Source organism: Rattus norvegicus, chromosome 1, assembly GCF_036323735.1.
Source record: "Rattus norvegicus strain BN/NHsdMcwi chromosome 1, GRCr8, whole genome shotgun sequence".
Classification (NCBI taxonomy): domain Eukaryota; kingdom Metazoa; phylum Chordata; class Mammalia; order Rodentia; family Muridae; genus Rattus; species Rattus norvegicus.
In genome coordinates this window covers 130,059,627-130,079,131 of record NC_086019.1, presented here as the reverse complement: position 1 = coordinate 130,079,131, position 19,505 = coordinate 130,059,627, and the positions used below count along the sequence as shown (strand labels likewise).

The 19,505-nt window shown below is 44.9% G+C and overlaps 1 protein-coding gene across 2 annotated transcripts in view; it reads right to left on the bottom strand.

Moving 5' to 3' along the window:
* Nucleotides 1-19,505, bottom strand: part of Adamts17 (ADAM metallopeptidase with thrombospondin type 1 motif, 17) — a 322,369-nt gene that overhangs the window by 99,299 nt on the left and 203,565 nt on the right. For both annotated transcript variants that reach the window (XM_039094338.2, XM_218753.11), the window contains exons 14-15: nt 17,437-17,564; nt 10,973-11,093 (exon numbers count right to left, since the gene is read on the bottom strand). In XM_039094338.2, the coding sequence (XP_038950266.1) occupies nt 10,973-11,093; nt 17,437-17,564 (249 nt within the window). The remainder of the gene's footprint in view (nt 1-10,972; nt 11,094-17,436; nt 17,565-19,505) is intronic.

Here is a 19,505-nt window from a genome sequence, read left to right as displayed (position 1 = left end):
CTTCCCTTGCCATGCACCACCTCTTGCCTCTACTGCCCTGGTGATTTCTGTGGCTTTTGTAGCATGCACTTGGCCTGCTTCCTTCACTATCGCCATGTAGAGGGGGAGTGCTGTGTGCTCTGTTTGCTCAGGGTGCCGGACGAGGGTAGTTAGTGACCATTCAGGGTGGAAATGCCTGGAGGTGGTCAGGGATCCAGTCAGGGAATGCCAAGTTTACTATGTCAGTTAGTAGCTCAATGTGGCCTGGGATTCTGAAGTGGAAACTGGAAATCGTTTACATCCATGTTTAGGTTTGAGACAAGGGTACCATGCATTTGCCTCAGCCTCTGGGAGGATGCTGTGTGACCCAAATGTGATCACTTGAAAACATACTTAGAGATTTCTAGGTCCAGCCACGTGAAGGCAAGAAAATATCTGGAGGAATTATTTACATCTTGATTTCTCACGTTACAGGTGCCCCTTTATTATAAAGATGGTGCTCAATAATGGAAACAACCTAATCAAGCTAAAAACTAAATTGACTTATATCACATCACACTAAAAAACATTTCAATGCTTTAACTTCCACCATGCCTTATGCATTCACAATGCACACATGCTTTCTGTTGATCTGATGCTATACATGCTTTCGATGTACGAGGAGGATTTAAAATGCAGCCATGAGGTGCATAAACATTCATGTAAAAGGCAAACAGTATATTACGAGGTAACAAGGTGACCATTTTGCAAAGTGCAGATACACACAGCACCTAAACCAGTGGTTCTCAATCTGTGGGTTGCAACCTCTTAGGCAAACCTCTCTCCCCCCTCCCCCCCAAATATTTACATTACATTACGATTCATAGCAGCTGCAAAATTACAATTATGAAGCAGCAATGAAATCATCTTAGGGTTGGGGGTCACCACAACATGAGGAATTGGATTAAAGGGTCACAGCGACAGAAAGGTCGAAATCAACTGGATTAAGCCATGGAGATTATAAATTCTGTTGAATTGTACCATTGGAGAGAAAAACAGTACCACGATTTCAGCAGATTCACAATGACAATGGGTTAACTTCACTAACTCATTAATGACAGAGCTATTAAATCCTTAGGACACAAAGACCCTCTCTGCAGAATCTTACGAATGCTAAATACTAACCCCATCCTTTCTTTCTTCTTTTGCTGATTACAACAGGAGTAGCTATACTAGGCTGCATTTCAGTATGTGAGTTATACAGTAGAGACAAAGCAATTTTTACAGAACATATCTCGTATACAATATAACCATAGCAGGCCAGGGAAAGCTACAGCCCAGGTTGGACATGAAACACACCTTTAATGCCAGCACTCAGGAGGCAGAGGGAGAGACAGACATATCTCTACGAGTTCAAGGATAACCTAGTCTACAGAATGAGTTCCAGGCTAGCCCAGTCTTACATAGTGCAACCTTATCCCTGAAAACCAACAAAACACAACAGAAAAGATACAGCCACAAGGACACACCCTGAAGCTCCCTTTCTTTCTCTAACACCTCCGATCAGTGCCGTCATATTATGAATCTGTGAATCTATTGGTCCGGATGTCAGAGAGGAGCCCCCATGCATGTTCCAAGTTGTATTCTGCTCGGCTCCTAAGCAGTTCTTAATGCAAATCAGTGGAGAGGGAAGGCCAAGCACTTCGTGGCCTCAGAGCCTGTGCTGCTTCTCTGTACCGTCACAATTTTAAGAGACACAGTTCTAACTGCTCCAACTACTTGTATAGACCGGTCTGTGAGGCTGTGAGGGGCCGGCCAGTGAGTAGGGAAGGAGATTCTCCCTGGCTTATCGTGTAATTAGTTAGAACACAGATTTACCCGTACCAGTTGAAATCACCTTTACCATAAAACAATTCCTATTTTTTAAGTTTACACAAAATGTAAGAGATTGTAGATGGTAGGACTTTCATGAACAGCTCGATCTTAAGTACACTTTATCTCATTTATCTCTCTTATTGGAAACACCTTTATTGGCTTGATATATGGTCACTAATCTATCTTCTTGCACATATATCTGCACAAATATAAATATGTATAATATTGCACATAAATGTCAGGAGTATCATTATAACTGTGTATTTTATTATATGACCATATATTGAATAAATATTTGCTACTTTAAAGATATGGCCTGTCTCAAAAATGATATACACTAATATATATATAGTTGTATTTCATGGTTTTGTTTAAATTTTGGTGTAGGTATTGCCTTGGTAATGGCTACTTATACTGATGCAGATAGTGCTAGAGACAATGCCGTGTCATAGACAGCATTATAGATACACATAAATACACACATATGTCATAGATAGCATAGTCACACATGAAACTTCAGCAAATCCAGTTAAATAACATCTAAAAGGCATTGTATGCTGTGATCCAATGTGACTTACTTCAGGAATGTAAGGTAACCACCCATATTGATAAGAGATAAAATCCACATGATTATCTCAATATAGACAAAGAAAATACTTGGCAACCAGGAGTAGAACGGTAATATCCTCAAGCCTCACACCTAACGATGTAACTAATTTCAAAATACTGAATGATTCTCCCCTTAGGAGAAGGGTCTTTACAAAGCATATCCTGATTGCTTTTCCTACTCAATTGTGTATTGGAGGCTCTTAAGCAATTAGGCAAAAATAAACAACCAAATATATAAATACATAGAAGACATAAATATAGGAGCCAAAAGGGTCAGATTATTGCTATCGCACATGGTAACACTGCATGCACAGCAAGTCCCAAGGAAAAACCTAAGGTAACTACTAGAAGGCAGTGCAGTGGGCTGGAAGGTGTGGGGGAAACAAAAATCTGCTGCACTGGGAAGGAAAAGTTAGGATGTTTAGGCGCCATCCAAAAACAATAAAACACTTCAGAATAAATCTAAGATGTGATATGTTAGTCCTCTACACGGAAGGCTACAGCAAATTATTAAGACATAGTAGGGAAGATCTAAGTAAATTGAAAGATACCATATGTTTATGTTTATGGATCAGAAAGATTTTATTTTGGGGGGTGGGGCGGGGTCCTGGGACTTGATCTAGGACCTTGTGCATAAGAGGAAAGCAGGCTACATGGAGTTCCAGCCATGGCACTGGAAGACTTAGTAACAGGATGGGAGGAGCGACCTGCAGATCTAAGGCAATAACTATCAAAATCCCCCCAAAGACATATTTTTGCCAAACATGACAAATTGATCTTAAAATTCATATGGAAATGCAAGGACCTCATGAAAGTCAAAACATATTTCAAGTGAAGTCGGAGAAGTCATATTTTCTGACTTCCAAACATTTTAGCTAACTACACTAATCAAAACAGTGTGGTATTGGCGTGAGGATAGATCCTTCTATCAGTGGGACATGATGGAGAGTCCAGAAATAAATCATTTGTTGCTTATTTTTATAAAGCAAAGATGCCAGGAATACTCAGTGGGAGAAGGGACAGTCTTCAACAAACAGCACTGGGATAATTGGCTACCCTCCATCTCGGACCATACTCTCTACAGAGCCCAGCTAACTAAAGCTGGGTCACAGACCTAAATGTCAGAGGTAAACCACGGAACGCCGAGGACGAGATGCCCTAGGACTAGGCAGCAGCTTAACCCTATGGCAACAAAAGAGAGCCAAGTCTTGGCTCCTATCGGTGATTAGGAGCTCGTCATTCTCCATCATGAACAGTGTGAAAACGCAGTGCCCAATGCTTGGGTGAGAGAGTCAAGAGTCATTTATCTTATCAAGAATCTGGTTTAGAATATATAAATAACACACTTCAGTAATAAAACAAACATCCCAGCTTAAAAGAGGCAGTTCTTGAAAAGAGATACAGACATGGCCTGGCCGTTGTGTCCATTCATGAATATAAGCCACACGGCATGAATCACTAAGGAAGCCCAGATAGAGAGGAGGGTGAGGTACCACGTCACCTGCACTGTCACAGCAGCATCAAAAGGCAAGACAGGGAGCACTGGTGAGCGAGTGGACAGAGTGGGACCTGAATCCACTGCCAGTTAGAATGCAAGATGTCACAACCACCCTGGGAAAGATTGGTAACTTTCCCAAGAAAAATATGTTCCCAAGTAACATAGTACACACAAAGGAAATGAAAGCCTGTTTGCATGATAACTTGTACACACAATCTTATACCCAGTGCTATTTGTGGTAGCAAAAATGGCCACCACAAGAACAAAACAAAACCCCAAACCTGATGAACATTCTACAAACCGGCCTAGCTAAACAAGGCAGTAGTGTTTGACAAGAGAAAAAGGGAAGAAATGTTGCTGTAGGCAGTTACAAAGATGAGGTTTGGAAACATTGTACTAAGAGGCCACACAAAGTACCACCTGCTCCTGACTTCAGCCGTGAGATGGTCAGAACAGACAAATATATCAGTACAGACCAGATCAGTAGTAGCAGGGTCTAGAGGGAAACCTGGAAGAGTGGCTAACTGGTTTCCTTTAAGAATGCCTCCTTTCTTAAAAAAAAAAAAAAAGGCAGTGTGTGTGTGTGTGTGTGTGTGTGTGTGTGTGTGTGTGTGCGCGCGCGCGCATGCATGCACGCGCTACAAATAAAACCATGACTGCCACCAAAATTACTCCCTCCTCTTCCCCACCTCACTTCACCCCTTTTGAGATAGCACTGGATTTTTTACACCCCAGATATTTCTTAGAGAATTTTGTTCCTTCTGGGGAATTTGAAGAATTATGGGGAATACACAATAGAGAAGTGTCAAAGATAAAATTCTTCAGGGTCAAAGTGGTTAAAATGTTCTTCGGAATTTCCATTGAAGCCAGAAGCCATGCACTTGAGAAGAAAATGAGCCTGTAGTGGGCGTGTGGGGGTGGGGTGGGGGAGCAGCTGCCAGGCGTGGGGGTGGGTCTCTTTTTCTGTTTCTGACTAACAGCTTGGTATTAGCACCAGCAGCTGGCAGCCTCAGAGGCAGTGTTTGGAGCTGCCTAGGTCTTAATTAGCTGATTTCCCAAATTCCCCAGCAAGGAACATTTGCAACCAGGCATGGTCACTGGGCTATTTTTACATCTAATTTTGGCATAAGCTGCAACACTGGAAGGGCATCTGCTTTCTGTCTCTTCCTGTGCCTCGCCTGGGGTAGAGATGCTGATCAACAGTGGCAAGCTCAGGGCAAACCAAGCCAAGTATGGCGGCCTCTCCCAGCATGGAAATGGCGATAGTATACAGGCTCTGCTAATCTTCCTTCCTATCACTACTCTCTCTCTCCCTCTCTCTCTCTCTCTCTCCCTCTCTCCATCCATCCATCCCCATCCATCCATCCATCCATCCATCCATCTATCTATCTATCTATCTATCTATCTATCTATCTATCTATCTATCTATCTCTTTGAGATAAGGTGTCTCTATTTAACCTTGGCTGTCTTGGAACTTGGTGTATAGACCAAGGCTGACCTTGAACTCATAGAGATCGTAAAGATCCACCTGCCTTTGCCTCCTGAGTGCCAGGTTTAAAGGGGTGTGCCACTACGCCGGCTTACTTTCTCTGGTTTTGACACCGAAGGAACCAATGAAAGAGAAAGACCCTAAATGAAAGGCAGGCCTCTGCCTCGAACTCTTCTGTGGTCATCTGTGACCCAGGGCTCAAAACCAACACTAGGTGGTAAGAAGAGTGACCAGGAAGGGAGAGAGTGCCATCGTCAAGTCCCAAAGCATCTTGTCCCTTAGGCCAGATGTCCTATGACTTAGTCAGAGGTAGCACATGCAGTGTAACAAAAGAGAAGAATCACTCTGAGGATGCAGAAGATATATTTACATTTTAGACCAAAGAGCAAGGCTTCACCTTGGAGTAATTTCCCATTATAATTCCAGTCACCAAGGAGGAGGAATTGGTTAGAGAAAAAATTTGATTATGAAGAAGCCATTGGGGAAACCAGGCCTTTGTCATTTTTCTAGGACACACACCATTTTTGCCTCAAGTGAGGACTTAGGAATGGTGAGTTCAAGTCTGTCTTGACTCTGAATTTTCCAAGCAGCTTTTCTAGAAGGTTTGGAATTATAGTTTTGTTGTTACATAGTATTGACCATTTGGGGACAAATGTCACTGAGATATTAGAATAGTGGTCTAATCTTGATTATGTACTGGGATTCTTTTTCTGTGTGGTATCTAATTTATGGAAAAATAAAGAAATTTAATTTTGTTAGACAAATCTGAAGCAATCCAGAAAGGATTTTGCTGTTTCTGCTTTTATGTTTGTGAGAATTCAGACTCTTTTCAACTTATAATTGGGTCACATCCTGAAACACCCACTGTAAGTTGAGAATATCTCAAGTCAAAAGTGCGTGCACTACACCTCGTCTCCTGAAGGCCCATGTGCAGCACGGCCCGCTTCCACTGTGATTTGCAGGAATAGTGACTGATTACTGCAGCATCGTACTGCAAACTGCAATCCTGGAGAAGAATAAGATCCAAGGTTCCAAGTCCAGTTCCTATTGGAAATCAATGGGTTCCTCAGGATCCTCAAGGTGAAAAACTGCTGGGAAAGATGAGTCGAAGACCCTCTCTGTTACTCTGTGTGTTGTTCTTGACCATAACAGAAGACTATAACCACTCAAGAGGCGTCACGGGTCTGCTCCAAGATTTAGCTGACCCTTGCCATGTGTGGTCAGCATGGTCAGGTCAGACCAAGGCCACTGCCTTCATCTCTACCAGGAAGGCATCAAGATGGCCTCTAACAGGAGAATCTAGTCCAGTAATAATAGTGATACGGAAACTTCCCTCCGAGGGAGACACCAACCAAGACTGGCTTCCCTGTCTTTGTATATCTTGTGAAGGTACCAGATGTGGTTGATGAGACTACAAAGCCACCCATGACACCCTAGGTCGTGTTTTTGTCTACTCTCTCAATTCATGGCTCTTTTGTCCTTAATATTGGTTTTAGCTTACTTTTCCACGGTTGGCAATCAGTCAGAATGTGTCCTTTAGTAAGTAGTCATAGGCCTTCGTTTTGCCCATGGCTTCCTTCATGACTCATTCTCACAAATTCTATTCAGAAAACACTCGGGCATGTAAGCAAGAGCCCCACACCAAGCGTGTCACCTTCGGGGCCATGCCGTATAGAGTTAAACATCTTACACGAGAAACACTTGGGAACTGCCTCTGCCATCACACAGGTGGACACCTTCATACAAAGATTGTTCTTGACTGAGGAAAAAGAAAAAGGTTGCAGTTGGTTTGTGCACATCTTAGCAACGGGTGTTGTTCCCCTCAATCGGAGGGACCATGCTTTAGCATCAACATAGAATCATGACCTTCCCCATGGTACTCCCATCCCCACACCTCAAGACAGAGCACAGAACTCAGGATGTGGCAGTGGCTGGAGGATAATGACTGATGATGCACCATGACATATATCTACCTTTATTCAGAAAAGGAAAACATGTCAGTCTTTCTGTTAGGAGTCTACTGTCTCTTCAAGAGCAAAGGGCAAAGGGATCTGGAACCCATCAGGCATCATAGTTGGGCTTCAGTTGGAACTTCGGCCTATCTGTATACTGGATGTTCATGGGAACTAGTCATCTTCCCAGTTCTACAGAGCAAGATGGAATGAATGCTTGATTGAAAGCATTGTAGCAGAAAATTCCAACCTACTCAATCCAAGTAGCCTAGCCATTTCAGTCCAGTTGAAGGCTTGAGAATTCCTTCTACCCATGAATGGCTAAAGGCCTGTCTGTTCACGACTGGGAGGGCAAGGGTAGGGACAGTAAACATTCTACATCTAGGAAGCTAGTTCTTCAGTCAAGGCTTTGAGGTCTTCCACCATAGGCTCCTGGCTTATCTAGGGCACTGTATGCACCTACCCTGGATTCCCAGCTCAGGGGCTTTTGTAAGCAGACCTGGGAGAGTTCAGGCCGGGGTCAGACCTCTATGCAGGACCTGGCAAAGTTCCTGTGTTTGATGTTGCTTTATCTCTCTGTATGGCATTTCTCTTTGATACCCACCCTTCAGGGTGATAAGGCATTCCTCCCAACTTCATTCCTCAGAGCCGGGCACAGATGAAAGCTGCCTTCCTATCTACACCAACAAGATTAGCGAATCCACTTGATTGGGGTCACCGAGATGCCAAATGACCTGGGACCTTTGCAGAATTTCTCTGCTGAGTCTCATTCAAATATATGGATTCACCTCTACCCAGAGGTGTCTTTTCTCCACCCTGGCTGCCACTGACTTCTTAAGTCACCTTTTATAACTGATTTATACATGGGCCCTGGCAAGGTGCCTCACCTCGACTGTAACTAATGTAACTGTTAACTTTGATAGTCTGCATATCTGATATTGACATGTATGTGTGCCAAATAAATGTTCTTGGGGATGGGATGGGGTGGAGGAGGCAGTATACATTTGACCCAGTGTCTATATTCTGCATTTATTCAGTCTAACACATCAAATTCTAAGTAGCCAATAGTTACTCAAATGGGAATGAACATCACACACAGATTTTCAACAAACCAAATCCATACTGATGTGATCTTACCTCACACACTTCGATGGCAAAGGTTTAAAAAAACTAAAACCAAACCCTTTACTGTGCTTTTCTATTAATGTGTGGCATCTGGCAGCTCCTCAGAAGTGACAAGCTCATGGGCTGATGAAGCTAATGCTTGCTTTCCTTCTCTGAAGATTTGCTACAGGGTCTGTACCCCAAGCATCTAGAAGTAAGTATATAAAGCTAAAAGTCCTGGTGTGACAGTTACCCCCAAGGAAGTTCCCCATAGGATTTTCCTTCCATGGGACACTTACTTCTACAGCCACAGAAGCCCGCCCTCCTCCAGGGGACACACAGACAGAGCCCAGGACTGACAGGATAAATCGAGAAAGGAAGGTAGGAGAAAGGATGCCGCTGTAGAAGGATGAAGCATCTACTTAGGTCAAAATTAATGCTTTCATCCTAACCTGGGCTCTCTGATAAGTGAGCTGCTATGGTAGAGGATTTCAAAGGTCCTGGTAGAACCTTCTTTAATGTTCTATAGAACTCATCAAGTGGTAGGTGTGGCTGTGCTCAACCCATCTAATGAAGAATGATACAACTGCACTCAGTTCTGACAACTGAAGGATAGGAAGGATAGCATAACCTTCAATTTAAATGAGGTGTCTATTCACCATCACCATCATCACCACAATCATCATCATCACCACCACCACCATCATCATTACCACCACCACCATCATCACCATCATCACCATCATTACCACCATCATCATCACCATCACCATCACCATCATGTCATACTGTGCTTATGGAGGTCAAAGGACAACTCTTAGGAGTCACTTCTTTCTTTCCACCATGTGGAATTGAACCCATGTCATCAGGTTTGGCAGAAGTGCCTTTCTTTACCAGCTGAGCCATCTTGATGATTATCAATAATGTTTCTAATGTTATATTTATCAAAAGAAATCAGTATTAAATAGTAACCCCTTGCTAATTGTGGAGGTTCCCCCCCCACACTTTGATAACTATGCAAGGCAAATCCAGAGTGCCAAGAAGTGAAACAGTATCAGATACACCAAACAAAGAGTAATCTGCTAAGTTTTAGAGCTGTGCTGCCCAAGGAAACCTGCTATGGCAGCAGGGTGCTCTGCCTGACCCGAGACCCCCAGCACCGATGGCAACTGGGAACCTGGATTGTGGCCAGCATTCCTAAGTCAGTTTAACTTCTGCCTGTTACGATTTCAATTTGGGTAGACTTGAGTGGCCAGCGCAGTTTGCACTGGACAGTTCAGCTCTAGAGGACCAAGTCCCCCCAAATGAACTCATCCTAGTGGTAGTTTCTGTCTCTCTCTGGAACAAAGTGATGGGTGTTAAGCTTCACCTTTAAAAAAAAATTCATGTGTATGTACGTGGGTGTGTGTGCATGTATGTGTATGGTGTGTGTATGGTATGTGTATGGTGTGTGTATGGTATGTGTGTATATGTGTATGGTGTGTGTATGGTGTGCGTGTGTGTATATGTGCATGGTGTGTGTATGATATGTGTGTGTATGTGTGCATGGTGCGTGTATGGTGTGTATATGGTATGTGTATGTATGTGTATGGTGTATGTATGTGTATGGTGTGTGTGTGTGTGTGGTGTGTGTATGGTATGTGTGTGTATGGTGTGTGTGTGTGTGGTGTGTATATGGTATGTGTGTGTGCATGGTGTGTGTATGGTATGTGTGTGTATGTGTATGGTGTGTGTGTGTATGGTGTGTGTATGTGTATGATGTGTGTGTGTGTGTGTGTGGTGTGTACAGATGTGTGTGCATACACATGTGCCACAGTGCATATGCAGAGGTCAGATGTCTAGTTGTGGGAGTTGTTTCTCTATTCCCACCACATGGGTTCTGAGGATTGAACTCAGGTTACCTTCAAGTTTCATGGCAAGCAGCGTCTCTCTGGCCCTGAAATTCTGTTTTTAAGTTTAAATTTCCATTTGCTATTACCTCTGGGTTTGCTTTCACAAGATCCAGAACAGTGTGTCCTTTTTATAGTTTCTAGAAGGAATGTTCTTATAGACCAAGCTTTCTATCCATGGGTAGAACTTAAAACCATGATTCTGGCCTCATATCAGGACCAACTGAGCCGACATGTTTCTATGCAAAGTAGGAATTAAAGTAGATGAGTTCCAGCTTAGATTCACTCATTCCCTTGAAGGCTTTGAGAGACTGTTTGCCTACTGGTTCTTCCTCATTCTCTCCCTCGGATTCACCTGACTGAATGCCACAAGCTGATGTCCTCTGTGACAGCAGGTCAGCAAACCTGCCCCTGTTTCTGGACAGAGAAGCCCAAGGCTGGGAAGGTGGCACAAATAGAGAAGGACCAAGAGGACTCTGCATCGGAGTGGTGACATACAAAAAGCCTTGCCACCATTAGCATTGGGGCAAAGAAGCTGAAAGATAAAGTGTGTGTTGGTGGACCTGTAACCACCACAGCCCTCAGGCCCAGCACTTACCTGTCCCCCGGGAGTGGCTGAAGTCACCCTTCACCACACGGCAGGTCTTGCCATCCCCACTGCAGACACCACACCTGTCTTCTTTAGCTGCAGACCCAATGATGCCGTCGCAGCCAATTTTCTAGAAAAGTAAAGGGCTGGTTCATCTGTGTTTAAGATTGGTTGATGTTTTGAACCTGATTCCCTGCACAACTGATTTCTCTGAGAGGCAGGGTGCCCCGGGGACCCTGTCACATTTTGGTTATTATTAAATTCAATAAAGAAAATTTACCAGAATGCAGATTTGGTTTGCCTTTTAAAAAAATCATTTTATGAATTTATCAAATGCATTTAAAACCATGCACTATGGAATAAAGGAGCCCTGCTACCCTAAGATACCCACAGGGATAACATCTACACATCTCTGGGAAGCAGGAACTATCCACCTCTACTGTATCACAGCAGAAACATCAGGGTGGTGAAGCAGGGAGCTGGTGGGGGGCGTGGTCGCACCACCACGCTATACCTTACTTCTGTGAAGTTGCCTAGTAGAAACTGACCAGGACTGAGAGAGCGCATCCCAGACCATGGAATCTGCTCAGAGCAGAAACTCAGCCAATATCTTGTTGCTAAAATTGTATGTAAGTTTCGGCATCCTCCTTCTGAGTCCCACAGTATCCAGGCTGCTGGTGGCACAGTTATAAGCTAGAGTCACCTGGACCTGCTTCCTTTCAGCTTCCCCTGTTTCTGTCATATACTCCCTGATGTAGCTCTTTCTTCTACTTCCTGCGACTTCTAACCCACTCCCATGCTATCATGGCAAGTCTCTCACTTCACTGCTGGCTGCTTATCTTGATATTCAGTTAGGGTTTCCTAATTAAGCAGCTTCGGCTGTTCTACATAAACATCTCACTTGGTCTCCATAGTGACCTTTGGAAGGTCATAGTGACCTTTGAAGGGAACTTTGCACATCAATGCTGAACAGATGCATGTCAGAAGGCCCCTTAGGTAAACTCTTGGACATGGGGCTGAAGCCAGAGCCCCTTAGGGGAACTCTGGGTTCTCAGGCTGGGAAGGGCCTCCCAGTTCTGCCTATGCTGCCTGCTGTGACATTTGTCACCTTTTGCATTGGGAAGCCAGGCCTGTGGAGATATTCATGGCAGAACAGCAAATCTGAGGGGAAGGGAAACAGCCAAAGCACTTTGCCAACAGGACACTTTCTCCCTGTGCTAGAGCCTGTGAAAGAAGTCTGTGATATGCTTGGCAGGGGCAGACATAATTCTTTTGAAATGGAAGTGGCCGTAAAGCACAATTAAAGTCATGGCTTCTGAGTGTTAGTGGCGCTTTAACAACTGCATTTATGAGCCTCAGTGTTCCAAGAGAACAAGATGACGATGACGGAACCGAGGAAACTCCAAACAGCAAGTGGTCTAGAGCCTTCCTACAGCCTCCTGCCGGTCCTGGGCTACTCTTTCATTTGCCCTTAAGGAGTCTTCCGGACACCCACTTCTGAGCTCCCAAATTCCTAACCACCATGTGCTGGCCAGGGTGCTGTTCTGGAAAAGTTAGGGACAAGAGTGCCTCATGCCATCACCAAAAGTGCAAGATGTCATGGAACGGGCAAGCTACGCATAAGTTCTCTTTGGTCAAGGCAGTTCCCATGTCACATGCAGATTTAAGTTCAAAGAGATCTAGTTCAGAGCCATGTGCTGGAGTGTGTTATGGGCAGGCCATATGCAGAAGCCATCTTTTGCCCCAGGAATGAGAAGCATTGTTCTCTACTGATTTGAGACCTGGAGTCCAGGCCTAGAAGTTTTGCCCTGCTGCCAGTAGCAAACAGCCTCCTTTCAGCACACCTAATGGCTGAGCTTTCTCCTCCTCCTCCTCCTCCTCCTCCTCCTCCTCCTCCTCCTCCTCCTCCTCCTCCTCCTCCTCCCCTCCTCCTCCTCTTTGACCGTCTCTTTAGCACTTGTCACAGTGTACTATCCACACTATCTTCAATTTGTAGAGACTCGTCTCTCTGTATCCATTAGGGAGTGGTTTTAGAACTCTTCAAACATATAAAGATCCAGAGATGCTCATGTCCCTTACAGGAAATGATGTAGTATTTGCACAGAACCTACACGCATTCTCTTGTATGCTTTCAATTGTCAATGAATAAATGTAAATGCTATGTAAATAATTTTATAGTGTTTATAATTAAATAATAATAAATTGATAACTTAACAATGATAAGAATAGAGCTTGCATATACTTAGGAAAAAATACAATTTTTTCTGCAGTATTTTGCATTTAAAGTTAGTCAAATCTATAGATAGACTTCATCCAAGGCAGTTATTGAGGACCTGCTATATCTAACCTGAGGACAAAGGTGTGTAAGAAAGAGAAAGTAATACAGAAATAAGCAGATATATCAGAATGTGTTACAGCTCTTGTTGGTTTCTTTCCCAGTTCTTGTGACTTCCTCTCTCTTCTTCTTCCCCAGTTGCCTGGGCATGGTCAACTGAGTATGTGCCAACTTTGAGCCAACCTTCTACGTCTCTCTGATTTTCTTAGTAATTCACCTTCTCTATAGACTAAAGTCTTAAGTAATTTTGGCCCAATAGACCAAAAGTCTTAAGCCCAATTCTTAATCCCAAGAGTCTGATGTGTGACCTTTTTGGAATTCTAGACATCGTTTTGATTTAGTGATTCATTTCATCTCCAAGGCCGCTCCAGTCTGACTAGTAAATTCTAGTCAGACATTACCAGTATGGCTTGAAAATGATATGAACATCATCCTAGCCTGAAACCTCTATTTGACTATACCCAGATATCTACCTAGTCTGACGCTCTGGTCTCCTGATAGCATCCACTATCTACTTTTCTAGGCACAGAGCCACTCTTGGGTCAGAAGCTTCTTGCTCAGGTGTATCTGAGCCACCCCACTGTTGTTTCAACCCTCAATGCTACACTGACCTCCATCTGAAGACTCACGGAGCAGACCCATGACTATGAATGCCATAGCCCAGCATATGCACACCGACTCTGTACAACTTCTACCCAAAGCTCACCATCTCGGCTTGTCTTCCCCCATGGTTAAAACTGTCATCTTGATTAGCTCGAGAAGTGCCTAGGAGATGGGTAAATCAAGCCCGAGGGTGTTTCCAGGGAGGATTAATTAAGGGAGGAGACCCAGAACATTCCAAGGTGAAGGAAGGATCCAGATAGAATAAAAAGAGAAAAAGACAAAAAGTCCAGCATTGTCTTGGTGTAAGCCTTGTCTCCTGACACTGGTGTGAACTGCTTAGCTCTGCCAAGCTTTGCCTGCCATGGTAGACTGAAGCCTCTAAACCTGAGCTAAGATATGTATTCCCTCTTTTGAGGTGGATTTTTTTTTTTAGGTATTTGGTCATAGCACTGCTAAAGTCGAACTCACCTTCCTTCTCCAAATGCACCCTGAATCTAATCATCTCCTAGTCTGTCTTGCAAGCCCCCTTACTTCTCTCTCTCTGTCTTGCAAGTGCCCCAGCTCTTCCCAGCTTCTAGAACCATCTACTCTACTCAGACTCCAGCCCAGCCAACTCCAGTGGCCAAGAGTGCTTCTCCCTGTCCTTCAATCTCTTGATCACACTTAGAGTAAACCCAAACTCTCCCTGGGTCTGATCCCCCTGAGTCAGGCCTGTTTCCCACATTCCATTACCCTGAGTTTTCACTCCCTGACTGAGGTAGCTACACTCTTGCCCCTTTCTGCTGGGAGATCTCTGCCCTTAGCTCCACCAGGGTTCTCCAAGTCTGTCTTCTCTGCAGAGATCACTGTGCTGCCTTGTTCAGGCCTTCTCAGCTTAGTCATGCCTCCCTCACTGGCTTTCTCAGGGCAGGGTTTTATTTTCTCCTTCGCATGTACCAGTCCTTTATGGTTTTGTTTCTTTTTCTTCAGGACTATTTTGGGATTTAAATATATATTCCTATTACTTCTTCGGGTGTTTCATACAGTATAATTTGTTCATATTGACCCCTCACTCCTCCATGATTCACCCCCTACATCCCTATTCCTTCCCAACCTCCCATCTCTCTCTTACCCTTAAAACAATGCTCCACAGAGTCAAATCTTTGCTGTTTATATTCATGAGAGTGATGCATCCACTGGGGTGTGGCCATACCCTTAGAGAAAAGTGATTCTCTATCCCTCCCTTCAGAAGCAACCGATGGTCAATAGCTCCTGAGTTGGGGCGGGAGCGTCACAAATCCCTCCTAGCTCTATGCTATAACATTAATTGGCTTGATCTCATGCGGGTCTTGCACAGATAACCACAGCTACTTAAGTTTGAGTGTAGTGATCCCATTTTGTCCGGAAGATAACTGTTTTGCAACATTTCTCCCCAATATTTGACTCTTAGCATCTTTCTGTAGTACTCCCTGAGCCTTTAGAGGGAAGGTACGGATGTCCCATTTGCGGCTAAGAGCTCTACCTTTGGTCAGAAATGAGCTTCCGTATTAACCACAGTCCACTGTGCAAAGAGCAGTCTCTGATGAGAACTAAGCACTCTGCTACCTATGAGCACAGAGACAGATATAGAAGACAGTTTGAAACTCTGTTTATTTAGTGGAATAATAGCAGCAGGTTTACCCCGAGACCTGTGTTTTCACTTCACAGGTTTCTAGCCAATTACAGTACTAGGGATGTGCTGTCTCCTGTGGAGGAGGTTTTAAACCCAACCAGAAGTGGTTGCTTATTCCCATGACATTCATGCCACTGTTGTGCCAATGGGCCCATCTTTCCCAATGTGGGTGATTATGGTACTCTGCAGGGCTTACATCTGGGCAAGGATCTGAGAGATCCATTGTCATGGTACATGGAATATTCTCAGGTTGAAAAGCCCGAGGTTAAATCTGATTTCATGGATGTGCCCATTGGCACAGACCACTAGGAACTGAAGTTAGGGTCGACTGGAGAATGTTAGGATCTTTAGAAGTACCTCCTTGCTGGCAGGACTACCGAAGCGGATGTCTGCAAGGGGCTGGGGTGGCCCAGCTGGCACTGACCTAAAAGGTATAAGAGCTTTGACTTGTAAAGCTGCTAGCAAAAGAATTACATCACTGGTTGGCAATATGCCAGAATGCAGGATGATCCGGGACAGCATGGAATTTAGGAAACGGAGACCACTAGCAGGTTACTTGAGAACTGTCGCAATGCTCTGTTTCAGTAGTAATGATAAGGGCTTTCTTTGTGCTGTCCAGAACAGGGCCTGGAACATTCTTTGCTATGGATAAAGAATCCCAGAAGGGCCTGCTCAAGCTCCCCTTGGTCTCTGGGAGGTGTCCTTGCTAATCTGTTAGATACAAAGCCAGGGAATGGTTCCTTGAAAGATTAACCAACGTGACTGGCTTGGGCTATCCAGGGAGAAAACCTACTTAGGTTGAAACTGTTTGCTGCAGGAGTCAACGGAGATGCTGAGTTTCTACCTGAGTCTTCCTCCAGCACAGTAAAGGCACAGGGTGACAGTGGCTGGGCACATGGGGTTGAAGGTTTGTATCTTCCCAATTCCCATCGCCCCAAGGTGATGTCATTAGGAAATGAACCATTGGGATCTGATTACATCCTGATGGCAGAACGTCCAAGGATAGAGCTAGTGTCTTCCTAAAAGAGGCCTCCGAGAGCAGCTTATGCCCCTCCATCATGTGAACATGTGGAACAAAAAGAAGCCATTCCTGAGAAGTGAGCCCTCACCGGATTCAAAATATGCCCAGTGTCATGACCTTGGCATCCTGTGCCTTCTGCAAAGTGGTTAGCAGCTCCATCATTTAAAAGCCAGACTATGCTCTTCACCTCAGCTGCTTGATGGGTTAGTCTCTGCTCAGGCTGCACATGAGGGCGGAGGCTGCTTTACCTGAGCCGTATCCCCCTGCCCACTGAAAAGTCATAGCATCTCCATCCTCCCTGTCTTACTTCTCCCCATCGGGATGCTCCTTCTGATGGCTAGAGATTGATGACAGGACAACATAGTGCTTTTTTCCTTCCTTCCCCTTCCTCCTTGATTTGTCTATTTGTCAGTTTCCTAACAAGTCACGAGTTGGGGGCCTATGCCTCAGAGGGTGGAGGGCTCCTCAGGTGGCAGGCACATCCCTCTCCCTGACACGCTGCAAAGGTGCCTGCTTAGCTCTACTGAGTGTAAGTCAACAGAGTGTGGTCTGTCCATCCTCCAGTTCTATCTCAGACACACCGGCTCTCTGTATAAATCGTGATCTCTAGAGGAATTTTCAAATCGTTTCAAGAGGCTGCTGATCTTTCGGCCACTTAAGCCTACCATGGGCATCATGTTCAGTCACTGCCAAGGGCAGGGCCTGTGCTGGTGGCCACTGGCCACAGAGAGCAGCGCAGCCCTCTCTGAGAAAAACCTCCTCCCCTCAGACCCACAAAAGCCCAGCTCCACCACAGATCCATTTTGGGGAAGAGGGAACCTTTCTCCACAGCCCCACCTGTGACAGTAGGAAAATCAGGTCACCTGGCATCTGCCATACACGCAGAGGTCAGTCTCGTAGGGTCCGCAGGGTGTGCCATCCAGGACCCTGTCAGCCACCAGCAGCGGGGACTCCTTCCCGAGGGGTGAGCAGTAGAGTTCACAGGGCTTATCTGAGGAGGGAAAGGTTGGTGGGTATTGATGTGGGAAGGGGTATGTGGGCAATGCAGAGGCGGAGGGGCCAGAGAATCACAAGTGAGCATTGAGTCCAGTGGGAGAGCAATTAGTGTAGATAAAGGTCACAGTCACTTAGCTCTGTCCTCAGTACCTGAGGACATTTAAAATAACACACAGACCAGGATCCCCTGCCTCGTAAATGGCAGAGCAGGCAGCTCTGTGGGCTTCCTCTTGGTTCTCCTCCTTTGCAGATACATGGTGTTCCCTTTTCATCCAGTCAATGGACACAGCAGCTGCACAAAGGCACAGTTACAAGCTAGCCTGCCTGTGCATAAGTGACTGTGTGTCAAAACTGAGGCTGGGGCCTGCTGCAGTAAGGTGGAGAAGTAGGGGAGGGTTAACAGGAATGCCCTGGGTAGGGGGAACGAGGCCTCTCGGGTCTCCGTGACAGTGGTTTCCCTAAGAGCTTAAGTGTGTTTCCACACTTAAAAATGCTTTAGAGTTCTGTCTCCGACTAGCCCAATTGCTGGGCAGTGACCGTAGGGCTGTGGTACGAGGCCTGAAGGTTCTGGAAGAATCTGAGTGGAAGGTCTAGGAAGGGGACACAGGGACCACTGGGACTACTCATGAGAGCCACGTCAGCAGCTCAAAGTAAGTCCCTCTTCCCACTGCTTCTGGGACAATGGGGGTCTACAGAGCACGTCAAGCTTTTGTGTCCTTGTCTATGCCTTTCCCTCTGTCTGCAAATGCCTCTTTCTACTGGGCTTCGTAGGAGGCTCCCATCAACCTAGAGTTCTCTCTTCTGTCACCCTGACACGGAATTGGCCAGGCACCTCCATGTGTACTTGGTATATATAGCCATTGGCCTGGTGTCCTAGAATTGTTTGAGCAAATCCTAGACATGAAGGGTTTTTCTTATGAAGCAGGTTCAACTGATAAATACTAAAGACTTTAGGATCCATAAAACACCTTCAAGCTCTCAAACCTTTTGAACTCTCACAGGACATTACTAAAAGAAAATTCCATTCCTCTCATGTGATAGAAGCAGCCAAAACACAGATGCATCAAAAACTCTTAAGATTCTGTTTAGGCTATGTATATAAGCCATAAATAAAATTCATGTTTAGATTTGTGTCCTATCACAGAAATATCTCATTACGTAGATGCAAATATCGACAAATCCAAAGAGAATGCCAGTTTGAAAGGCTTCTAGTTGCAAATGTTTTGGACAAAGGAAGGATTTTCAATTTGTACCTTCGGACTGAAGTACAGAAACCCTTAGGGACCAAGGGACCTCACTTGTGTCTTCTGTTCCCAGACCAGAACTGGAACGTAAGTTCATGAGATTTAAAATATATTTGAACAAATGAATGGACCTCATCTCTGAAATTGGCTCAACAAGAGGACTCACCTTTTCTTGCCCCCTCCACCACCCAGCCCTAACCCATTTATCGGATCATTTTGAAAGGAACCCCTGAGAGAGCCACAGAGACTTTATGCTACCTTGGTAAGCTGTGTCCGCCATCAGCCTTCCCCAGTGGTCTCTTTTTGGTGGTCTCTGGCAAGGGAGGGGTACCTAAAGGGTTTGGTAGCCAACATGGAATTGGAAGGTCTCAGCATCCCAGGTGCAGAGGGCTGTCAGAGCAGACATCTTACCCAATCTCAAGGGTTTTCATGTTTGCTTGACAGCTCATGATCGACCAGCTCAGTGGGAGGTCATCTGAGAGTATGAGAAAGAAGCTTCCAGGATTCAGGCTCAACTCAGTTCTTCTATCTAGTTGTAAGCGAAACAACTGACTCTGAAGAGTAGACTGGGGGGTCTTTAATTTCCTAGGCAAGTTAATTATTCTTCAAGCATGGCTGGATCACTGCATCCCAAGCATTCCATAGGCGGTGTTAAAAACAGTCAGTGAGGGTACACGTTCTCGAGGCCCTGG